Source organism: Nomia melanderi, chromosome 9, assembly GCF_051020985.1.
Source record: "Nomia melanderi isolate GNS246 chromosome 9, iyNomMela1, whole genome shotgun sequence".
NCBI classification, from domain to species: Eukaryota; Metazoa; Arthropoda; class Insecta; order Hymenoptera; family Halictidae; genus Nomia; species Nomia melanderi.
Genome location: NC_135007.1, coordinates 13,813,881 through 13,837,545, shown reverse-complemented (window position 1 = coordinate 13,837,545; position 23,665 = coordinate 13,813,881). Strand labels below are relative to the sequence as shown.

The 23,665-nt window shown below is 58.0% G+C and overlaps 1 protein-coding gene across 2 annotated transcripts in view; it reads right to left on the bottom strand.

Moving 5' to 3' along the window:
- Positions 1-23,665, bottom strand: part of LOC116433533 (protein dachsous-like) — a 221,842-nt gene that overhangs the window by 7,661 nt on the left and 190,516 nt on the right. For both annotated transcript variants that reach the window (XM_076370424.1, XM_076370423.1), the window contains exons 4-14: positions 18,511-18,674; positions 17,993-18,397; positions 15,380-15,788; positions 12,347-12,625; positions 11,597-11,820; positions 10,752-11,418; positions 10,303-10,653; positions 7,476-7,802; positions 6,850-7,336; positions 2,480-3,425; positions 2,098-2,383 (exon numbers count right to left, since the gene is read on the bottom strand). In XM_076370424.1, coding sequence (XP_076226539.1) covers positions 2,098-2,383; positions 2,480-3,425; positions 6,850-7,336; positions 7,476-7,802; positions 10,303-10,653; positions 10,752-11,418; positions 11,597-11,820; positions 12,347-12,625; positions 15,380-15,788; positions 17,993-18,397; positions 18,511-18,674 — 4,545 coding nt within the window. The remainder of the gene's footprint in view (positions 1-2,097; positions 2,384-2,479; positions 3,426-6,849; positions 7,337-7,475; positions 7,803-10,302; positions 10,654-10,751; positions 11,419-11,596; positions 11,821-12,346; positions 12,626-15,379; positions 15,789-17,992; positions 18,398-18,510; positions 18,675-23,665) is intronic.

Sequence of the window (23,665 nt, the reverse complement as noted above, 5' to 3'; positions counted from 1 at the left end):
CGAAGCCCCTTCAGGAACAAAGGCGTGTGGGGCTATCAAACATCGGCAAAACCGCGCCTCTCGTTTTAGGCCGAACGATAATTATATACGCCGCGTCCGTCCGGATAATTAAAAACAATTACTGTGCGCTTCGCTATCATACGACCGGTCGCGGATCCCGGGGATCGTTTTTTTACTGGCGCGCGGTTCAACGAAATAATGAAGTATTCGATCGGCCGGTGGAAGATCAACGATACTATTTGCCATTCAATTTGTTCGTTCGGTAGTCCGTGACCACCGGCCCGCGCACGATTACGGCCGGATTAAAATTCCGATATCCCGGAGCCGGGCCGATCGCGCGTCGCGCGCGATCCACGCCGCTCGGCCTCGACGGACCCCGTGTGACGGACCGCGCGCGCGATTGTCAAAACACGATACGGGGAGGATCGGTACCGCCGACGAAGCGCGGCGGCGGCGGCGGCAGGTGCCTGGAAAGGCAGCCGCGTGCTCCTGGATCCGCGCGGCGCGGTATCGCGCTCGGGCCGCGCTGGTATTAAATAAATTCTATCGAGCGGCGAATCGCGAATAGAAGTGGTAGCAAGTCTCGTTTGCGCCGGCCTGAAATTTTATGGTGATACAAATTAGATAGCGATCTCGAGTTACTCGGTTGGCGCGCGAGTACGCGGCCTTTCGTGTTGGACGTTCTTAGAACTTCGCAATAAGAAGCTGCGGAATGGAACGAGGCGAACGGGACGAGAGGGAGAGAAGAGGAGACGAGAAGGTGGAAGCTGGAAGAACGGAACTGGGGAATGGCGAAGCGAACGGGAACGCGGGTGGACGAGATAACGCTGCCGCGATGGAGATTAATGGACTCGCGTTTCGGATGGAACGCGGTTCTAGGAAAATCGGATCGGTACGAGAGTTTCGGAAACTGTCGAGAGATCTGTACGCTCTCGAATGTTTCTCGTTCCGCGCGTCTCGTGGTACCTTTCATCGGACGATCCTCTGGGCGATGGTTCGCGCGGTGGAAATATCGTTCGAAGAGGACGGTAGCAGCGCGAGGCCGGCGCTTGCGCGTCAAACTCCCGGCCACCTTCCCTAGGTGCCGTTCCATTGAATCGTATCTGTCAATGGGGAACAATATGAGAAGCCGAGAAGGACAAAGGAACGAGCGAGCAACGCGCGAGGGAGAGACGGCGAGCTACCCGAACGGGCGTTCGCAGCCTCGCCTAAGTTATGCAGATTGTTCCGAACAGTTGGACTTTAATGCCGACATAAATCCTTTGCCACTTAACTTTATACTTCGAGAGTAGTATGCACTCCCACTTGGAGCGGCCGCGTCCTCCTCCCTCCTCGTTTCGCCCTCTCGGTCTAACTTTCGCCCTTTTCTCGCTCCGTTCGTCCTTTCTCGTTCCCCTTTCGACCTTCCCGCGCGGTCGTCTCTTTCCCCGACCGCTTTGCTCAGCGGCCGGTCCCCTAACGGATCATCGTGCTTCACTTTGCCACGCAGAAACGTCTCTTTCTGCGGCCGCGTGGGCGTCCTACCGACAAATTTATCTACCCGCGGCGTGACGCGGAGCGGCGTCGACTAGATTTCGAACGATCCCCCGTCTCGGCCGATGCGCGCGCGCGGCGAACGTCGAAACTCGATCCATCGATCGGGGATCGCGGGCCACGCTACCGTGTCCCGGACGACGAATCCGGAGCGGTTAACCCCTGCTTCGGGCAAAAAATCCCGTCCGGTCGAATCGATCCGGCAATTAGATTAAAGAACGAGGTCATTCGATAATCGTCGGCCACGTTGCTGAACGGCTGATTGGAATTGACACGGACCGATGAAATATAAGGAGGCGTACACGCGATTGCGTCGGCTCGTAACCTGTTCGCCACCATTCCAAATAGTACCGGCTAATAATCGCCGGTTGGCCTTCACTTCCGCCGAACGTTAAGGAGAATAAACGCTATAATTGGACTATACGAGCGTTGCAATTATCTCTCCCGTTTAATTTCTAGGGCACGCTGGCACTTAAATTTCATGTCTTCTTTTTTTCGATAAAATAAATATATCGCCCGAGATGCTGTCCCGATCTCATTTACGAGCAATCGTTTGCGACTTACCCTCGGAAACCGAGATAATGCTGTGCTCTGGAAAAGTCGGCTGATTGTCGTTGATGTCGATCACTCGGACGCTGAGCGCCGCCGTTCCGGTCAGTTGCGGATTCCCCTGATCCGTCGCGATGATCGTCAGCCTGTACTTCTCGCGGATCTCCCGGTCCAACACTATGTTGGTGCGCACCACGCCGCTGTACGGCGGGCTTATGGTGAAAGCGTTGTCCGGATTACCGTCAACGATGTGATAAAGGATCCTGCTGTTCATTCCCTGATCGGCGTCGCTCGCCGAGAGCTGCGCAGAACGAGAAGAGAGAACCATCAATTCGAGAGCTAGGTTACCGCGTCGAATAAACGCTGCCGGCCGATAACTCTTTCGCGCGTGTCCTACCTTCACGACAAAGTCGCCTTTCACGTTGCCTTCGAGCACGGTCGCCGAGTACTGCGTCTGCGTGAAAACGGGTGGATTATCGTTCACGTCGGACACCCTGACGACCACTTTCACGTAAGCCTCCAACGGGTCCGATCCGGTGGTCTTCGCGACCACGGTCAGCACGTGCTTCGAGCTCTGCCTCGGCTCCTCCTTGGACAGCTGTCCCTCCAGCGATCTGCCCCACGAGTTCACGCGTCCCTCCTCCGTTTGTCCTTCCGAGGGCCTCACTCTCATGTCGGTCCACAGCTCCGCGTCGAGCCTGGTCGGGTCGTTGACGCGGAGCAGTCCGGTGTCCTCGTCGATCGCGAACGTCCCGAAATCGTTCCCCGAACCCAGGGAATAAGAAACGTGCTGCCTCCTGCCGTCGGACCGAACCGCGGTCACCTGCACCACCTCCGTCCCTGCCGCGGAATTCTCTTGGATCACCACCTCGTAGCTCTCGTTCCGAAACTTAAGAGCCGGCGACAGGTCCGCGAGATCTCCGACCTGCAGCTCGATCAATCCCCGAGCGCTCTTCGGCGGGTTTCCCTTGTCCCTGGCCAGAACTTCCAGATAATACGTCTTGCCGTTGTCCTGCGACAGGGACAGCGCGGCGGTGACCGCGCCGGTGCTCGGGTGTATCCTGAACTTTGGCTTTTCCTGCTCGTGCAGGAACGAGTAGACGATCTCTCCGTTCAGTCCCTCGTCGACATCGGTGGCCACCACGCGCAGGATGTTCTTCTCCGGCTGCGTGCCGATGGAGACGCGCGCGCGGAACGGATACTCCGCGAAGACGGGTGCGTTGTCGTTGACGTCGCTCACCCGAATCTCGACGGGGATGGAGGTGCTCTTGGCGTCGTACTTGCCGCTGTCCGTGGCCACCACGACGAAGTTGTACGAGCTCTGTCGCTCGCGATCCAGCGACCTGCAACAGAGACGATCGTGAGGAATCGAGTCGCGCGATAATTACAGCGGGACAAGGTAAACAAGCGATTCCACGGCGAAGCCCGGCCCGCGGGGAGGACGAGACGCGACGCACGAAAATTACGCTCAGTTCGGAGCTCGTTCGTGCGCGCATCAGATGCATCTTTAATACTGATTTATCGGCCAATAGACGATTGTTCGAATCCGGGGAACGGGCCGGATTTAAGCGGAAGGTGGCGACGCGGCGGTGCGGCGGCGGGCAGCTTGTTTGTGTGACGGAAGCCTTAATCGCGCACGGCGATCTTGTGTAATCCACGTCCGCCATTACCATAACTCTGCGGATCCTCCGTGGCGGCTCACCGACCGCCGCCGCCGCCGTCGCCGCCGCGGCCGCGGCCGCAGCCGTTTCGTGTCTTAAATCGCACGAAAGCTGGGGGAGGTTGGCTGCATTTTCGCCGTTGCCAACCGAGCGAATTTAACGTCCCCGTCGCCGTGAGCTATATACCCGGAGAAACCGCTGCTTCGACTTACATTAGACGACAAGTAACGAGATACATCGAATCTAGAAGCGTTCTAGATATTACGACCGCATTAGAAGCGAGCAAATTTCGAAGAATGTTCGCTGCTATACAACATGGATCTTCGATTTCTCAGTGACCCTTTGACGACAGTTGAGACGCACCGATCACACGGAATTCACTCGACGTACACCGAGGCGAAACATTTTAAACGATATTTCTAAGAGTCTTTAGGCGCCTACAGTGTCACAAGTTTTCTTCTTTAGGCGTAATTAGTGATCAAAGGGTTAATACCGATTAAACGAGTCGCGACCGTCGATGCAACATACATAGAAGCCTGACGTACAAAGCAGAGAACACGGTAGAAGTGTTCCTCTTAGATTGCAACAAATCGATGCACAGCTACACAGCGCACCGCGCGATAACCGCGGCGGGAACTCTATTACTCCACGTGTTCTTATCTGCGTCCGTTACGCTAAACGTTCAAAATTATCCTCGCGTTAGCGTTCCGGCCGCACTAACCCCTCCGTGGGGCATGCGTAGCGCGATTTCCGTGCCGCGGCGGCGCACAGGTACGCCGGCGGATTTTTCAGCTCCGTTTTCCGGCCCACGCTCGCGTTTCCCACGCGAACGCGTTCGCGGAACGGCTCGACGTCTCTATCGGGCGCACGCTAATTCTAATCTAATTATACTATCGCGGCGAATTTTTCGCTCGACCCGTTCGAATGCATAATTCGGTCTCATTGAACGGGCAACATTCAATCGGGGACCCGGGATTTTCGCGCGACGTCAGATGCCGGCGATAACCGCACCGGGCCGGGCGTAATTTATCGAATCGGCAAACTTTGTCTTTATTAGCGGGCCCCGCGGAGTCACGCGAACCCATGCGAATTCGCGGCCGGCCGATAAGCACCGGCGCGCCGGTCGGGTCGCCGCCCGCCCCGTCCCGTCCCCCCGCCCCTCTCCTCCCGTAATGGGTTTCGCGCGTACGTACCGACGAACGTACGTACGTGCACGTAATAACCTTTAACGAGCGTGGAATAATAATCGAGCGCCGGTAGCGCGCGCAAGATCGACGCGGTTATTTACGATTTAACCGAGTCGGCCTGACCGCGCCGCGACTCGCCCCGTCCTGTCGTGCGATTAAACGAGCTCCCGACTATTTTCATTTACCGCGGCACGAATCGCCTCCCCGTAGATGCCAGATAATATTCCTCGAACCGGGCCGCTCATTGAAAATCATTGTTTCTGTCACGGCAACGTTCGCGCCTGCCAGGCCGGCCCGTGGGCCCGGCGGATCGCGAGCGCGCGCGCGCGGGGTCCACGGATCCGGCAATATTATCGCCGCGGAATCCTACTCGACATCGAACTTCGTTATCGGCTCGGATCTCGTGAGATCTGGTCTTGTTTCGCGGCGCGGTTCGGCCCGCATCTTCCGGGTGGTCCTGGGAACGAACAACGGGGAACATCGGTACGCTCCGCCGGCGGTACCGGACCGATGCCCGGACGCCGTCGACACGCGCAGCTAACAGCAATAGCAACAATAACGGCAACAACGCGACACCGGTGTACGCTTCGCGGCTACCGATACGCCGGTGAAACGAGAAGAAACGGAGGAGGCACGAGCACGAGAAAAAGAAGAAGTAGGCGGCGATGGAGGGAAGGAGGAGAAGAAAGAGGAGGTGGAGGAAGAGGAGGAGGAGGAAGATCGGGGGATGAGGAGGACGACGACGAGAAAGAGAGGAAACCTCGAAAGAAGACGAGGCGGCGGAGAAAGGGACGGAGAAATGACGCGGACAGAGATCGCGAAAGAGTGGCCCGACCGGGATCTGGTTTTGCATATCGGGCTTTTTGCCGGCTGAAATAATGCATTGAAATGCCACATGGTGTCCCGCTGAAATGACACACGGCTGTCGCACGGCAAAAGTACGCCCCTGCGTGCCTCCTCGCGGCTACCGACACCCATCGCCCTATAGATCTCCCTATTCCTCCGGCTCGCTTCCCCTTTCTTTTTTCCTCCTCGCTACCCGTGTTTCTTTTTCTCCTCCGGCCGACGTCTCCCCGGCAGTCCGTCGCGTCTCTATCGGAAAGCGAAACCGAAACGGACAGCGTCGTTTATCGCCGCTCGCCCGGAAAATCGAGGATTTCGAGAAAGCTCTTCGATCGCGCGGGCGGAAGACGGAGACGCCGCAGTCCGGATCGAGCGCGATTCGGTCTAGGATTTCCGTTCGGGGAATCCGGCGTGAAATTGTCTATCGATTAACCGAGTTCAGCGCAGACGGGACACGGTAGCCACGAGGAGGATACCAGTCTAACGACGCGTCTCGCGACGCTGGATTATTACGCGGATAATCGCGAAGGACACGGCAGAGGGTGACGCGGAGGAAGATGGAATGGCATCCGTGGGACAGAGACAAAAGAAGGAAGAACATGTTTGGCCGTGGCGACGGGTTATGCATATGAAATCGACTAATCGACCGCGGTGCATCGTTCGCGAGGCGCATCGGCTGACTTTATAATTTTACGACGTTCTTAGACCCTCCGCTTCCTTCCACCTCCGCCACCTCCTCGCCCGAATGTTCCGTCCTCCCTCCCTCCCTCCCCGCGTCCCGCCGGCTCCTCCCAGGCACCTACTTCTCGCTTTATGACGCTACAGTGCCGGCGTAATATCCCACCGGCGATCCTAATCGGTCGTGCAATAAAGGTCACGCGGTAATTAACGCCGGAATGAAATTAGTCTGCCGCGCGAACGGCGGAACGCTGTGGGAGAAGGGTTTCGGGTGAAAAAAGCCGGGCGACCGGAGATATACGCGGCCGCAGTGAGAAAATCGTCTCGCCGCGTAGATGGAACGAATGCGCGATTTCGATAACGAGAAAGGGGGAAAAAGCGGTGGCTCGATCACTCACCCTGCCGTTGTAATTATGCCGGTCAGGTTGTCAACCCTGAACAGCCAGCTCGTTTCCTCGCCGATCGAATAGGTGATCTTCCCGTTCACTCCTTGATCGGGATCGGTGGCCCTCACCGACATCACGCTGGAATCCGGCGGGACGTCCTCGGATATCGTCGCCACGTACTTGCTGGCGTGATAGTTGCTCGGGTAGTTCGACGACGCGTACAGGAACCCGCTGGACAGCCCGAATCCGGAGTATTCCGAGGTCTGCACCACTCCGCGGGATCGCGACTCGGTGTATTGGTTCTGGGCGAACGCCGGCGCGTTGTCGTTCACGTCCAACACGATCACGGTCAAGTTGCACCGGGCCTCCAAGCTGGGCCGACCTTTGTCCTTCGCCGAAACGGTCAACACGTACTTGGAGACGGCCTCCCGGTCGAGGTTCGACATCGACAGCGTGCCGGTCACTGAGTCTAGGATGAACTTTGCGCCGATGTTGCCGCCTGCGAGAGAACGCGAGGTTACGCGATTGAAACGAATCTGGAAACGTACGGTAGGCAGACTGGACGATGGCTGCGCATCGAGTCTGCCGACGATACGTTCCGTTGGAGGTTAGGTGAAACTGCGGGGAACACTACTCACCGACTATGCTGTAATAGATCTCCCCGTTCTTGCCCTCGTCGAGATCGGCCGCCGCGATCGTGTGGATCACGGCGGTCTGCTGGTTCTCCGGTACGGCGAGCGTGTAACACGAGCCCGGCCGGAATTCGGGGCTGTTGTCGTTCTCGTCCATGACTAGAACCTCGAGCGTGCTGATGTCCAACAGCTTGCTGGACCTGGCCAGGATCGGGACGGAGTAGCGGGCGGTCTCCTCGCGGTTCAGGGGTCCGCGAAGAGTGACCAGACCCCTCGGGGAAACGGCGAACTTGTCCGACGCCACGTTGCTCGGAATGCTGAAGCTGACGTTACCTGCATAATCGTACACGGATTTTTGTCAACATCTCTGTTCGTGTTTTTATCGGCGGAAGACTCGCCGGGTCGAATAAAATTAGCCGCTTTTTCTACGAGCGCTCGCTCGCTCGCTCGCTCGCGCGGGCATCCGTGCCGCGCGTGTTCCTCGCCCCGCGCCCGCTCGAAATTAGAACCACGCGACCGGGTCTCCGTTTCCCTCAGGGACCATTACGCTGTCGCGTCCTCCCCGAGAATCCGAAATTATCCGGCAGTTTGCATACATAAAGGCGTGCCCTCAAAGCGAAAGCGATTAGGCTCCTCGCACGAAGATCGACTCGCCGGCGAGCGCGGGGAGCTGCATAAAATCTAAGAAATATACCGCTCGAAATTCGATTCTCCGAACATCGTCGGGTCCCGGCGAGCTGGCCCGAACAAGGGGAATCGTCGCGATCCGCCGGAATTGTACGCTCGCGCGCGCGGAGGCCGCGGACATTGTCGGGGATAGTTACGGCTCGATCGCCGGCGGATTATCGGCCATCGTTCAACGCCCGCCGTAAAGATGCTCGTTCGTACCCGCGGGAAATATACTGTACCGGTCCGTGCCGCTCCGGACGAGCGCGTTCGGCTCTCGAATTCCCGCGGAGACAGCGCGGCGGTCGGTTTTTCAGCGGGTTCCGCGAACAAAGCGACGCGTTCGAAGTGTATTGCGAGGGTATACGCTCGTGTGTTCCTTGCTCGTAGACGAGAAGCAACGGGACGGTAGTTACGGTGGCGACACGCACACGCTCGTGCCGCTCGCGCTGCTACACGCGCGGCGAGAGGGTGTCGGTGCTGGTTGGAACCGGTGATTTGCCTATGCGTACCGCGGCAGGCTGGCGGCACGATGATATACGCGGCCATTGTTCCGCGTCTCTCCCTCCGCGCCGCGAGGCTCCTCGGCCCTGCGGAGGACGAGTCGTCCTTCGGGGTATTGCATGGGGACGCGGGTCCCTTTGCCGGTTGGTTCCGCGGGACGCGCTAATGCGCTCGTCTGATACACGGGCGCCGGTCCAGATAAGCGCGAAACGAGCGATATACCGTGTTCCATCGGTACGGAACGCTCCTCCGGCGAGATCGATCGCGATCGATCGCAGGCCTCCCCCGTTTTTCCGAGATTTCGGCGATCCTCGCGGTCGCGGCGGACTCTCGAGGGACGGATCGTCGCGGAATGGTGTCGCGGAACGATCGCGGCGCCGATAAGCGGGGGACCGCGATGTCCTTGCGGTTCGAATGGACACGGTATGCGATTAAACGGGAGGAAGCGGGACGGGTAATGTCGAGCCCGGGACGATTATCGTTATCGCTTGCACGCTGAAAGTAGAGCCGGCAGCATCTGTACCATGCGGCGACGAACGTATCCGCCGTACGATGGAATTTTCTCGTCTCTTTAGGAATCCTTCGGCGAGCTTTTAGAGCGGCGACGAGGAACACCGTTCGGTTCGGCTCGGGGACGGGGACGGAGGGCCACGGGGAGGAAAGGGGCGCGGGCACGGCCGCAGCAGGGTATTCCGCGGACGTTACACACGGATGGAACGCGCTCTCGACCCCAAGGGAGTCGGACCGCGAGTCATTTCGTTGAATTTACTATAATGCCCCGCACCGACCGGATTCAAGGCAATTATTCGAGGTATTTTCATAGCAGGGCTTTCCTATTAGCCGGGCTGGGTATCCGACGCGGCCCGACGCCGATTATATTCTCTCCTCGCGGCCGTGCGCAGCGTAGGTGGCGCGTACCTCGACGTTTCTGCGCCGCGATGTCCGCGCGGACACCGTCCGGCGAAGCAACAGGCCGAGTCGAAAATCCGAGAACCCCGGGTGGAGGTGGAGTAGGAGGAGAAAGGACGCGGCGAGGAAGGGAGGGCCGGCGAAAGGGAGAACGAAAAGCGGAGGAGAGGGTGGAGGCGGCGCGGAGGAGACACGGGAACGGGGACAAGATAGGAGACTGTAATTTCAACTTCTCGTCGTCCTATACAGCGCTAAATTGACAGCGCCTCCTGTTCCATGGCACTTTATGCACCGACGCACCACCGAAACAATAACGACGCGAGCGGAACACCTAAAAGGGTAGCCGCGGCAGCCCCATTTTTGGTCCTCTCCTACGTCCTTGTCGTTCCTGGGACGGCGGGGCGCGCGCGTGTGTGCGTTTAGGGGAGATCGATAAGTCCCGAGCGTGCCGGGTTCAGCTTTGTCCCTTCGCATTATCCTCCGCGCGAGCGTTAAACGGATACACGCGGTTTCTATCTGATCATCTCGCGCGAGCCGCGATACGCGAACACCGCCGGATATTTATCAATAAAACCGACCGACCGGTTGTAAATCCAAACGGTTTCATCCCGCGCATTTAGCGTCGCTATAGAATGGAATTGGGGATCGGCGGGGGGAGGAGGATCGCCGAGATCTTGACGATCCGCGGTCGTTACGGACGCGCGGCCGCGGCCGCGATAACCCTTTCGGTGAGATCGCGGCTGGGAACGCTTACCCTGATCGGCGATGATAGGCCCGGCGACGTTTAGAACCGGCGCTCCAACCTGCAGGTCCTCTGAAATTCTAGCTACCGGGTTGCCGAGCAACAGCCGTGGCGGCCCGTTGGTCTGCCCGGAGGCGAGCGTCAGTTGCAGCCTGAGCGTCGACTTTCGCGGTGGGGAACCGTGATCGTTCGCCGTAATCTCGAGTTCCGTGGACCTCACCATCGGCCTCTCCAGGCTCACTATACCGGACTCGTAACCCACCGAGAATCTCGCCTCCTCGTTCGCCGATGTAATCACGTACGATACACGGCCATTGTCACCTGCGTCTTTATCCACGGCCACCACTCTCACGAGCGTCGCCCCTGCAACGATGCCAATTTACGATACGGCCGTTATAATTGAATCAGCCCGTCACGCGTGCGTCCTGATAAATTCATTAAAACGGAATCCGGCCGCTTACCTGCCAGCAGGTCGGGCGTGACCGCGACTTTCGTGGTTTCCGGGGCGACGAACACCGGGTCGTTGTCGTTCTGATCGAGAACGATGATCCTCGCGGTCACCGTCGAGGCCAGCTGCTCGCCGGGAGGCGCTCGGTCCGATGCCTTCAGGATCAACGTGTACTCCGCCCGGTCCTCCCTGTCGAGCGGCCTCGCCAGAGTTAGCGCCCCCGTCAGCGAGTCCACGGCGAAGCAGCCCTTCGACGGGAACTCGGCCACCAGCCCGTACCGCAGGTCGCCGTTAGGACCGCTGTCCAGGTCCGTGGCGGTCAGGTTGTAAATGGTGGAGCCGATCACCGCCTTCTCGGACACGCGGACCGTTATCGGGTCCTGCAGCCACCGCGGCGCGTTGTCGTTCGCGTCCTCGATGACGATCTTCACGGAGACGGCGATGCTTTGAGGGTTCCCGATCGACGTGGTGTCCAGCGCTCGGATCTCCAGGTGGTATTCGCTGACGTTCTCGCGGTCGAGGGAATGAGCGACCACCAGCTGGCCGGAGCTGCGATCCACGTCGAACGCCGGGAACTCGCTGATGGGCGTCAGGGAGTCCAAGGTGAAGGCCACGCGACCCGCGGGACCTGCGCCCGACACGGAGCCCACGGCTTGTCCAATGCTGGCGTCCTCGCGCACCTGATGCGACAGAGAGAGGAACGTCGATTAGTCGTTCGGGATCTTCGAACGGTCGCTTCGAATTGGTCCCGTGCTCGGAAAAATCGCGAGGAAAATCGTAAGGAAAGCCGGCGGGAAGGACGAGACGGGGAACTCGAAGGTTGCAGGTTGGTGGTTCGATGGAGTGGTTCGTACTCACGTTAAAGGTAAGACTGCTGCTGGTGAAGGTCGGCCGGTTATCCGCAAGCGCTAAAACCTCGACTCTTAGCGCGCGCACGCTGTGCCGGGGTGGTCGTCCGGCATCGGTCGCTTTTACGGACACCCGATATACGTTCCGCTCCTCGTGATCGAGAACCGCCTTCGTTCTGATCATGCCGGTGATCGGGTCGATGGTGAAAACGTTGTAGCCGTCCGAGTCTCGGTCTGGGAATCAAGGTTGCTCGTGAACATAAAATAATCGGGCGGGAGTAAAAAGTGGCGATCGGGGAGGCAAAAGAAATCGGGAACGAACGACGTTAAGACGCCATTAAGGAAATAGCAATATTACGGCTGCCGAGCGTCGATTTAACCATGTATCCGACGGACGCGTCGGCCGGGTAGCCCGAAACAGTTGCGTTCGTGAACGCGCTCGAGAAAATCGGATGCCGATCGTAACGAGAAGATATAATCGTGGCAACGTTCGCCGTACGTGGCCCGCGGCTCCTCCATAAAATTCAACAAAGCCGCTCCAGCCCGTTTTTAAGACCGTGCATAATTGTTTCGGTAATTGGCTAATTAATTCGCTGGAAACGTCTTATTTCTTTTTCGAAATCCCGCGGATCGAGACAAAAGGCGAAACAGGTTCGATCCTTTACCGTGGCTCGCGTGTCACGCACCCGCCGCCCGTAGGCTCGCTCGCCGGTCGATCGGCCCCGATGCGTTGCGTCGCGTCGCGCCGCGCGGCTTTTACCTTTTAGAATGGTGTAAGTCACGGAGGCGTTCTCGCCGAGGTCCGTGTCCAACGCCCTGACCCTCGCGACTTCCGTTCCGGGCGGCTGCTCCTCCCTGACGCTGACCACGTCCCCCTGCGGGTCCACGATCTCCGGCGAGTTGTCGTTCACGTCGAGAACGGTGACTTTCAGCGGCACCCTGGCCGCCCTGGACGGCGTGCCCTGGTCCCGCGCCTCGAGCACCAGCTCGTGCACGCTCTTCGTCTCCCGATCGAGCGGCTCCCTCGTGCTGATCTCGCCTGAACAACGACAACAACAACCAAACAAATTTATTAGACGAGTCGCTTGAATTGCGTCCCCTCGATGGCCCGCGCATCCCCTACGAAACGTTCCGTTAACGATCTATTAACGATTTCCCGCCGCTCCATTTCGCGGCCGACGTCCGTAAGTGGACGCCGGCGAGCGTTTATGACTTGCATTCGTTTCAACTTCCACAGGCCGATTGCTGAAACCGTTTCCCTGCCCGGGGAACATTTATATCCCGATCGTTCGGGGAGAAAATATACCTGAAATCGATCCAGTGGGGCTACGAAAGGAGGAGTGAATTGCCGTAAATATCCTCGAATAAAACGGCATACGAACGACCGACAAACGTTCGGCCGGCTCCGCTCGGCTAGACCGACCTTATCAATTTCCCCGGACGGGAACGGTTAATTGGATAATCGGCGTTCGTGCGCTCTTAAGAAACGCCATTCGGAACGCTCGAATTCCTCGGTCGCGCCTCGACACCGGCTATCGTATTTCGTTTCCGTCCTCTTCTCGCATATTATAATCGTACCACGGCTGCGTGTGTAGAGTCGCGCGTGTAACGAGCCCCGCTGTAATTACGTATCTCGGAGAGTAGACGCTGTGTTGCAGAAGTCGCGAACTGCGCCGAGCCCCGGCGAAGGGAGAGGCGAGCGGAGGCCTGGAAAGGGGTGAACGAGAACCAGAAGAAGAAGAAGAAGAAGAATACGAAGAAGAAGAAGGAGAAGGAGAAGGAAAAGGAGGAAAAGAAGGAAAGGGTCCAGAGGACCGGCACGGAGAAAACGAAGAAGAGGGAAGGAGAGAAAAGGCAGGTCGGAGCTGTCTTCCCGACCGGTCGGCGCATTAATGGGTAATTAAGCAAGCGCCTAGCCGACCGGCGGGCGGAACTATTCCAAGAGCTGGAATAGGAACGGGATAATAATTCGTACGGAAGGTCCGAGGCGCAGCGTCGATGTTCGGCGGGACACACGGTGGGCACCCGCGTTCCACCACGAATTCTCGACGTACCTAGTACGTCCGTCCGCCTCGTCCTCCTCGTCTACCGGCCCCGGGGAGAGGACCGTCGACGTGGCCGTGCTCGTCGTCGGGAAGACAAACGATCGACGAGGGACATGCAAACGCGCCGGCATCGAGGGATACCATCGCGGAACAATAAGAAGTATATCGTAGGACGCGTGCTAATGCGTTTCTCGTGTTAACCGTGGGACCGTGCGACGACGGGCTGCTCCCTCCCCTCCAGCGGCGGACCGGCTCCCTTTCCGTTGCCGCGTGTCTCCTCCAATATTTGGAAATCCATGCTCGCCGGAGCATGAGTTAGGAAAGCCTTTTCCGCGCCGCGATCGGCGAGTATCTTCTCGGAAGCGGCGAGGCCGTTGGACCGCGATCGATTCCGTCGCCGGGGGTTGAAGCGTCGTCCACTTCGACGTCGGTGGGACCCTCGGACCGACGGACAATACGCGAGGTACACCTCCGCCGGGGATTAATATAGAAATACTCGCGCGTCGGGGCCGGCTGATACTTCCGGCAGAGAGTGGTCCGTCTCGCTTTTATTTTTCCGCGGCGAGGCTTCGCGCCGGGACGACCGAAGAGGTCCCACCTCTCCGCAAACAGGCAACCCGGCGAGAGTTCTCGGCGGATGCGAGAGGAAGACCGGCCTGGTCTCGAACCAGCGTGTACACAAATACTCTCCGTGTCGCATGCCAATCAAACCACGTATGCGGCCGGCATACGGCGAGAGGGGCGGCGGGGCTAAGGGGCGCGGCGTGCGTGCTGGTTCCGCGGTGCTCGCTGAACCCGGGCCCCCTTTCTGGTGATTTGTTACACGCCGGCCAAGGTGAAAGCACCACTCTTACGGGATTATACTTTGATATCCACGAAGCAGGGGAGATGTTACAAAAACGAAATAATCGTGCCACCGTCCGCGTCCCTCTCTCTGATATTGCGTTCTACGGTCCTCCAATTAAAGGCATTCGTATCAAAAATAAATTTACGCTCCCTCCATATTCCGCTTCTTTTTTCCCCTCCGTTCCGGCCGCTATAAATCTTGAACGCGCGCCTCCGCCGAGACGCGAGCTTGTACGGAGATGAGAGGAGACGGAGGACAGAGGGCCGCCTCGTTCACGCGAGAGCGATAGAAGAGCCGATCCCATTAAGCGTTTCGAGGACTTACGAAACACCCGCGAACATCCATCGAGCTTTCGAACGATTCTTTCTAATCCCGGTTGCCCAAGCCTACAATGGCGCGCTACACTCAACGGCGACGCGCGTGAATCAAAACCGACGACGGCTGCGGGCTGCTTAGAAAACGAATCTCCCTCGTTTTCACTCGCCCGGCGACTCGCCGCTCGCATAGATCATTTTCCCTTTAGAATCTCCTAAACCTCCACGCCAGGCGGCAACGAAGAAACCTCGGACGGTGGAAGCCAGTCCGAGCCGAATAACTCGCGCACGGCGAGTTTCGTCGAGGATCGAACGGCAGAGTGGATTCGCCAATATTTTTCTCGCGGCTCGAATCGCGTGGGACACCGCTCTCCGTTTTGGTTCCGCGGGTCCGGTGCCGGACAAGCTTTCGTAAACACTCGAGCGTCGTTTCGACGAGACGGACGCGTAGCCGGCCGATTCGCTTCGCCGGATACGGCGTAAAAGCGAAAAAAGGAGAAGACGAGGAACGGTACGCGCGCTATGGGAAAAAGTGTGTATGCGTCTGTGTATGTGTATGTATGTGTGTATGTGTAGAGGCTTCTTACCTGTATCGGGATCCACCGCGAAGCTGCTGTTTGCCTGGACCACCGCGTACCTGAGCAGGGCGTTCTTCCCAAGATCGGAATCGGAGGCGCTCACGGATCCGACCAGCGTACCCGAAGGCAGATTCTCCAGCAGCTCGAACCCGTAGAAGTCCCTCTCGAACCGGGGGTCGTTGTCGTTGTCGTCCAACACGGTGACCAGGACGGACGCGCTCGCGGTGGCGGCCGGCGAGCCGTTGTCAGTCGCGAGGACGGTCAACGCGTGCCGGTCCAAGGTCTCCCGGTCGAGGGTCTGCGCCAAATAGATCCAGCCGGTGTTGGGGCTGATCCGGAAGGCCGAGGATCCTTGGAGCCGGTAGCTCAACCTCGCGTTGTTGCCCGTGTCGAGGTCCACCGCGGTCACTTGGAGGATCTGCGGAGCGACAAACGATCTTACGTTTCACGGAGCGACGGAAAAATTGTCGCGGGCCAGAGAGATCGAAAGAGGAACGCACTCGAGAGAGACGGGACCAGTCGTTCCGTATTAATTAAACGCGACCGTAGACCTCGAACCTAAACGCGTTCGAACCGGTCAACATTTTCCAGCGCGGGAGGATCGTGAATTACGGTGGTCGAGGAGGAAGGCGAGGAACACGAAGAGGACGAAGCGAGAGAAGAGGACGGAGCATAGGATCGAGGGTATATAAGTTCGTATCCCGCGCACGAAGCTGGCGCGCGGGCAATGATGGATGGCGAGCCGAAAGAGAGAGGACGATCGGCGCGAACCGAGTAAGCAAGAGGAGAATAGAAAGCATCGATCGCCCGTGCTCGTTCGGTGGGAAGGAGGACGACGAAAAGGTGGGGAGATCATCGGGCACCATTAGAAGGAGAACCTGACGTGGGAGCAGGCTGTAATGTGTCTAACTGTACGTTATTAGTTCGCGGTGGGTGAAGGGTTACGCTCACTGTAGCCAGGTTACTCTCGCCGGCTGCTACTTCCCTCCCCGCTTTGGTCTCCGCGATTCTTTCTTTCTCCGGCTGTCTCCCTTCTTCCACCGCGGCTAAGATATTGTCCGGATACCACCGACAGCTCACAGATCTGTTTCGCCGATAGATACCACCGATATATACGTGTACCACCGGGAGAAAGATGGAACGAAAGATCGAATGGCGAACGTGGAAGGGAAGAAAGAAACGGGTAGAGAAGGAACGTGCGGTTCTCGTCGTCGTCCGGCTCTGGTATCGTACCCTCGTGTATCCGTTGTATTAAAAATGTGACGTCATTTAACGGGCCTATCTCGCGGCAACGATCTCGCGACCATTCGTCATCGGTATCCTCGTATTCGGGATTACGTCTACCGGTGGCTACCGCGGCGAGGAATCGTTGCTCGTCGCTCGTCGCTCGTCCCACGACAGCGCCGCGTGTTCCCCGGCCCCCTAATGACTCTTTCCCGGCGCGTTTTCGAGGGATGGTCGCCACCGGCACGATTTCGAGAAACCGACAAAAGACACCGCGCGAGATCCCGTCCGTCGAGCGCCGTCCGTGCAATTAATACCGCGGTTAACGAAATGAACGATCGTTCACGCGGCCGGTAGCGACGGTCGCGCGAAACGGCTGACAAAAGGATTCGCGAGACCGCGTAAAGGCTTGGTTCATCGTCCGCGCGTAATGGTGTTTAAGCACGATAAACAGGCTCACGTGCGGAATAACCAGCAAAGCCCGCTCGTAAAAGGAGCAGCAAACGCGCAGCGTTTCTGTTAAGCCCATCAACGATTACCTATCAATCCAGCGCATCCCGGACTCCATAGTGGCTCGCGATGCTCGCGTACGTATGTATGTATCGCGTTACAGCGCGCCGCGTTCCTATATCAACCGATCAGTTATACTCTATCAATCCTTACACCGAACTGGTCTGTCTGGTAAGCCCGCAATCCGCATCAACTAATCTCTCGCGCGTTGCATCGTCCAGCTAATTCATTTCTGTTCTACGCTGACAAGGTGAACTCGATGAGTCAACGTCTTCTTCTTCTTCTTCTTCTTCTTCGTCTTCTTCGTCTTCTTCTTCTTCTTCTACTACTACTACTACTACTACTATTAAAACTACTACTACCATTACTTTTACTTCTCCTTCTTCTCTTGCTACCACGGCCGACGAGGTTCCGCGTGTCTAATCGAAGGGGAACGAGAACAGCGCGGGAGGGGAACGGCAAGGAGAATGGTAGCCGCGCACGTTCGATCCGGGAGGGAGCAAAGGTTCAACGGAATAGTCTTCCTGGTTGTCTCGCCGGATGAAATTACGCATCGCGAAGGAGACTTTGAGGAACAAAAAGGGTCGGAACACGAGGGAGGAAGGCAGACATAGCGGAGGAGGGCTGTTAACTCCCGCGAGAGACCTCTTCCTCTTTCCGACCCAGAATTTCGCTTGTCCTTCTCCATCTCCGTTCACAGTTTCTCTCTCCGTCCCTCCCTGCCCCGGTCTGTGTACCGATTCTTTCTCGCGTGCATTTCCATGTACGTGCCTCGGCACGCACACCCTCGCCGCGGCTGGGTTCCCTTCCGCGAAAGGGAATCCTACCGCACGTCTCCTCGACAAACAAATGCCCGCGTGACGGGCGTGTAATGAAGATTTTTCTCACTTGAGAATCAAGCTTGGCGCCTTCGGGAACCTCCACGTGATACTCGTTCCTCTCGAACACTGGGGGGTTGTCATTCACGTCCTGCACCTCGACGCTCAGGCTCAGGTTCGCGGAGAGGCCGGCACCGTCCAGCGCCCTTATCAGGAGTCCGTGCCGTTGCTGGGTCTCGTAATCCAATCTCCTCGCTAAATAGAGCTCTCCGGTGAGGGCGTCTATACCGAACAGCTCGTTGCTGTTCTGGCCAAGGACGTAGCGTATCGGCAGGGGCGGTGTCGCGTCCGGATCTGTTGCATGGGCGACGTACAGCGCCGTATGAAGGGGATGCGACTCCGGCACGGAAATGCGGACGTTGCTGGTCGGGAACATTGGGGCGTTGTCGTTCACATCCTCCACGTTCAGCTCGACCTGCAACGACGATCAACGATGATAAGAATCCGCTGCTAAAGCCTGCGATCAGAACCTCCTTCTCTCGTCTGGTCTCGTCTTGTTTCGCTTTTGTTAATCAACCCGATGCGTACCTGGCAATAGCCGACGGACACGCCATTACGCGCGACGACGCTCAAAATGTACTTGTCGCGCCTCTCCCGGTCCAACGGAAGGCGTATTCGAATCATTCCCGTATTGGGGTCCATCGTTAGATCCGGTTCTTCCTTCGCCAAATAAAATATCGTTGGCCGTTCACCTGCGAACACAGTTATTATCGTTATTAAATGGCTACAAAGTGGCTTTTTCTTGTACTTTTCTTTTAAATAATGATCGTGTTAAGGCCGCGCGCACCAGTCGGAAGCTCGAATCTTTGATGAAGGAGAGATACGGGGCACCGCGGATGGTCGATGCATAACCCTCGTATTAATTTTTTTCCCCTCGACCTTACCGAACGAAGAGTTCATTCGTTTCTTAAACGGAACGAGAGAAAAAAAGAGCGGAAACGAAGGGGGGTGTGCGCGCGCGCGAGCGAGCGAGCGCGCGGGGAGGGAAAGGCTGAAAGCGCAAAAATGACGAAAAAGTGGACGGATACTATATAAGCAGACTGCTCGTTAATTATAACCCAGGCTTGTTCTCACGTCTACATTTTGCTCTTTTCTCTCCATCGGCGTGCAAATTGCACGAAAATTTTCGTAATGGCCTCCGGGCGCGCGATTCGACGCCAGCTTCGGGCCGTATGATCGATCGATTGAATCGAATGCGCGCGCGATCTCTCGCTAAGCATCGTTTCGCGAAACGTCCCCGCGCGCCGGTCCGCGCAGCGGAACGCATCGTTCTTTAACGATCCTACCAATTACCGTGTTGCCGTACGCCTTCGAGAATCGAGACGAACGTCCCCTTTTGACTAATTTTCGCGGGAGAACCGGCAGACAGATAGACGTAGGAAATGACTGATGACCGGCGACCGATGGTTAAACGAAAACGAGTTCTCGTTGCCGCTGACCTCGGTCGATTTCATCGCGCGGAGTGCACCGGGGCCCGGCCGACCGACCGCAGCCGAGCGAGCGAGCCCTCGGTTCACTCTACTACTCGAAATCAATTAATAGGCAAATCGGCCGGTCATTACCGCTGGCAGATGCAATTGTATGATGGACGATTCGACGGCGAAGCGGGGCATGTTCCGCGCATAACGAGTGCCGTTCCCCGTCCGCCCACGTCCGACACGCCGCGGTGCCCAGGGATGTTCCGACGTCGCCACCGCCACCGCGATACCACGCGGAATCCCACGTGGCATTGTTCTTGCGTCAGACTTCCAGATCGTCCTCCCTTTTGCACGCGCCTATTCAACGTTCCCGAGAACCGTTACCGCTTTTGTCTCGGCGTTCGCCACGTTCCAGCCGGATCGATCGATGCGATGCGATCGATTCTTCGTTACCTCCCTGATCGCCGAGAGCTCGATTTTTTCCACGTTCCTTTGCTCCGGATATATTACGACTCGGCCGAGCAAAAAACACCGACGTGGCTGCTGGTTTATGCCATACGGTATGCGCGAACCGTACCCCGGGAAGCCTGTCGATAATTGATCCGATCGATCGGCGCTCTACTCCAAAACGGGAGAGCACGCGTGTATCGTTGGTGGATGCGTTTCGACAAACACCTCGGATCTACCGCGTCGCCGTCGTCTCTCCCATGGAACCGATCGAGTTTTTCCCCGGGTGATCGGTGCGGCGGGAAAAACCTGGTAGACGGGCCCGCGAGCAGGCACCGCCTTCGCGGAGTTTACGTGGAAGGTATCCAGCTGCCAGCGTTTCCACGACATCCGGTGACGTCGCGCGCTCGTCGCGTCCGCCGGCGTCGAATCGGAGCGGGTCGACCGGCTCGACGTCGCTCGACATCGCCGAGATCCCCTCGGACCGTATTCTAAAGATGGTAGCTTGTAAACGTGGATAACATAATTTATGATCGCCGTTCGCGTCGCTTCTGCCTCCGCAGCCCGGTGACGACTCGGAGAGCAAGGTGCTCGAGAGCTTTCGTCGATTCCCGTTCGACGGTTTAACAAGCATATTTCGACGGAGCCGGGAAACGAAGGCGCATTCCAAGGAGACGCGATAAAGGTTGATATCGCGCGGGGATGCGTTTATACGACGCTTACTTTCCTCGCGCTCGCAAGGGCGCGAATCGGTCTCGCCCTTCCCATCGAGCGTCCGGTTCGATATCGATCCGAGGAACGTATCGGGATACGCCGCGTATACGGCGAACACACACGCGTGCCGGCCGCGTACGCTCGGCCGAAACTTATGCTTACCGGCTGGTTCGATAGCCGTGTTATTAAAATTGCTGCGGACTCGTCCGCGCGCATGTGAAGGTAGTCCGTGCGGTCGGAGTCGCGGCTGTGTGCGCGCCGGTTCGGGGAACACCGCCGCGGATCACGAGCGCGTAAATGTAAGCAGGTTTGTACGAAATTGTGTATCGTAAAGTGTAATTGTAAAATAGCGTACGCGGGCCAGAGGGGGGGGGGGCGGGGGGACGCGGCGGACTCGCGGGAGACGATCCACGGCTAGCCGGCCGCGAGAGGGGATGCCGAGATGGGGACGGAGGAAGACGTGGCCGCGCATCGACACGCTGTACCTACACCCATCGGCATTCGGTACCCGTGTTATTAAACGTCCGCGTGATCTTTTTCCATCGACTCGCCGCGAGAGGAGGGACCACCGAACCTGTACTACTCTTCGTATATAATTACGATTTACTTCGCTTCCCAATACGGCAAAATCGTCCGCGTGTCCGAGGGGATCCGTGGCTCGGACGCGTTCTCCGGCTGGAAACGAGATTGCCGGGACCGTTCGAATAATCGTCGCCGCGTTTTAAACGGCAATATAAACAAACGCGGATCGCTCCCTTCGCGCCCATCTATTTATCGATAATCGTTAAATTATAATAGCCGGGCGAGCCCCTCGTCTCGCCTCGCCTCGCCTCGCCGCGCCGCGGCGCAGCCGTGTTCGACACGGGGGAAAAGGTATCTCGATTCGCGAATAAAGCGATTCAAAAAAATTTCATCGTGATTTTACGCGCTCCGCGATGGCGCGGCGCTGTCGTCCCTCCGGGCCCTGCCTACGGTATACCTACGTCAAACCCGGGGACGCTCCTCCGCGTATCGTCCGTTTATCGAGGGACCAAATTGCGATCGGCGCCCGAGCTCCGAGCGGTCGCAGTCGGTGAACGGGTTTTTCACCCGCGGTGCCGTCGACTCGAGGGGGCTTCGTCACCGCGGTTACACAGGCGTGCCTCCGGGGTGCCCACGTGGGTGTAACGAAGACAAATCGCTCGCGTATTTGATTAATTCGCGGGGATCGCCGGTCCCAGCCCAGTACCTCGGAACCCTCGTGCTGCTCCGTGTCTGGCCATCCTCCTTCTCCTCCTCCTCCTCCTGTTTTCCTCTGCCTTCGCCTCTTCCGCCCCGTCCCCGAACGTTCATCTCCGAGTTTCGTGCATCGAATCAAGAGCGAGTTTTTACTCGGCAACCCGACTCGGCCGAGGAACCCGTAACCTACTCATTATTGATTCTCGCCCTCTCGCGTTCCCCCGAGTCGCAGGACGAATCCCCGGGATTCGTTCCGTGGAAACGCGAGCGTGCAACCTTAACCCCTTGCGCCAGTTCGACGGGACCCGGCCGTGAAACGATTACGAGACGAACGAGATCGTCGGCAGCCGCGGCCCAGATTTCGCTTAACCGAGTAACGGCGCGAGGGGGTTAATAGAAAGCTCGAGCGAGGCGAGTCGTGTTGCGCGGCCGATCACGTTGCGCGTCTCCCGAGGCGCGCGGGGTATCGTATTAAAGATGCGTATCTCGGATCGGTCCTCCGCGATTTTTACGCGCCGCCCCCGGTCGCCGGCGCACGAACGTCGGGATCGGTTCTAATCTCTCAATCAGCGGAGTCACGGGGCTCCGAGGAGCGGAATCTAACGCTGCTAATTCCGCGCGGAGGGTATCGGTTCGTCGGGAATGTCCGGTGACGAGGCGAAATTCGCTGTTGCACACTGTTGCGATTTAACAGTCCCGTTGTTAAATCGAGCGGCGCGATACAGCTGGCCATCAGCCGGAGATTCCAGTCAATGGTCCGCCGATCGGTATGTCCTGGTTCTGGTGTGCGTGCGCGTGTGCGTGCGTACACGTGCGCGGTGCGTACAGGATATATCCCCGTAACACCTCGTACCCGTGCAACACCTCGTACCACAACGTGGCCCCTGGCGTACCGACAATACGAGCCGGTAGAAACTCGTCGAGAGCTCCCCGATTCAGAATAATCCCGCGCGTTCACCACGGTTTCCTCTCTTATTTACAGTCTATCCGCGTCCCGCTCCCTGCCACGGGCACCGTTTATCTCCTATCCTCTTTTCTATCCGCCTCGGCGTTCGTCCCCGCGCACGGTCCCGTGGTATCCTTACTTACGTCTTTCCTTCGGTTCACCACGAGGCAAGGTAACCCCCTTCGATGCCGTGTTCCTCGCGACCGACGTCGTGCCAGAGCCCTTTTTATCCGGCCCCCCTCGCCCGTGTCCTCCCTTTCTGCCTTTCTCCGTTCCTCCCTGTCCGCCTCGGTTCCACCCGTTCGCCGGCTCGGCTTCGGCCGCTCGCTCCCTCTCAATCGCACAAATGGAATTCATTTCTAGTTCCTTGACTCCCGTTCCCGCGTGCTCCTTTTCTTGTCTCCGTCGCTCTCTCCGTCCGTCGTTCCCGCGCGACGACGGTTCGTCTCGCTTCCGCCCGGATCGTTCTCACGTGCAGAGACGGGAGAAGGGCCGCCGCGCGCCGTCCTCTTTCTCCCATTCCCTCGAGCGTCCCGGCGCACCGCGCGTTGTCCTCCTCGCGGTGTGCGCGACGAGGACAAAAGTTTGTGCGGACGGCCGCGCAGCGAACGCGCCACCATTTATTTTTCTTCGATAGCTCTCCGCGGGCGATGCGCGCCCGCCACCCTCGTATAAACGAGCCGACGATACGAGCCCCTCGTATCGGGGCAAAAACTTTCTAATTGATATCGAGCGTTCGCGATCGAATCGAGTCGCATGGCCGCGTCGCATTCTCGTCTCGGAAAGAACCCACCGGGCAAACGTTAAGCCACGTTAATAAACGGCCGCGTTTACGAGCGGCATGCGACCCACGGTTCTCTCTCTGTCCATTCGTTCGTCCGTTCGTTCGTTCGTTCGTTCGTTCGTTCGTTCGTTCGTTCGTTCGCTTGTTCGTACGTAC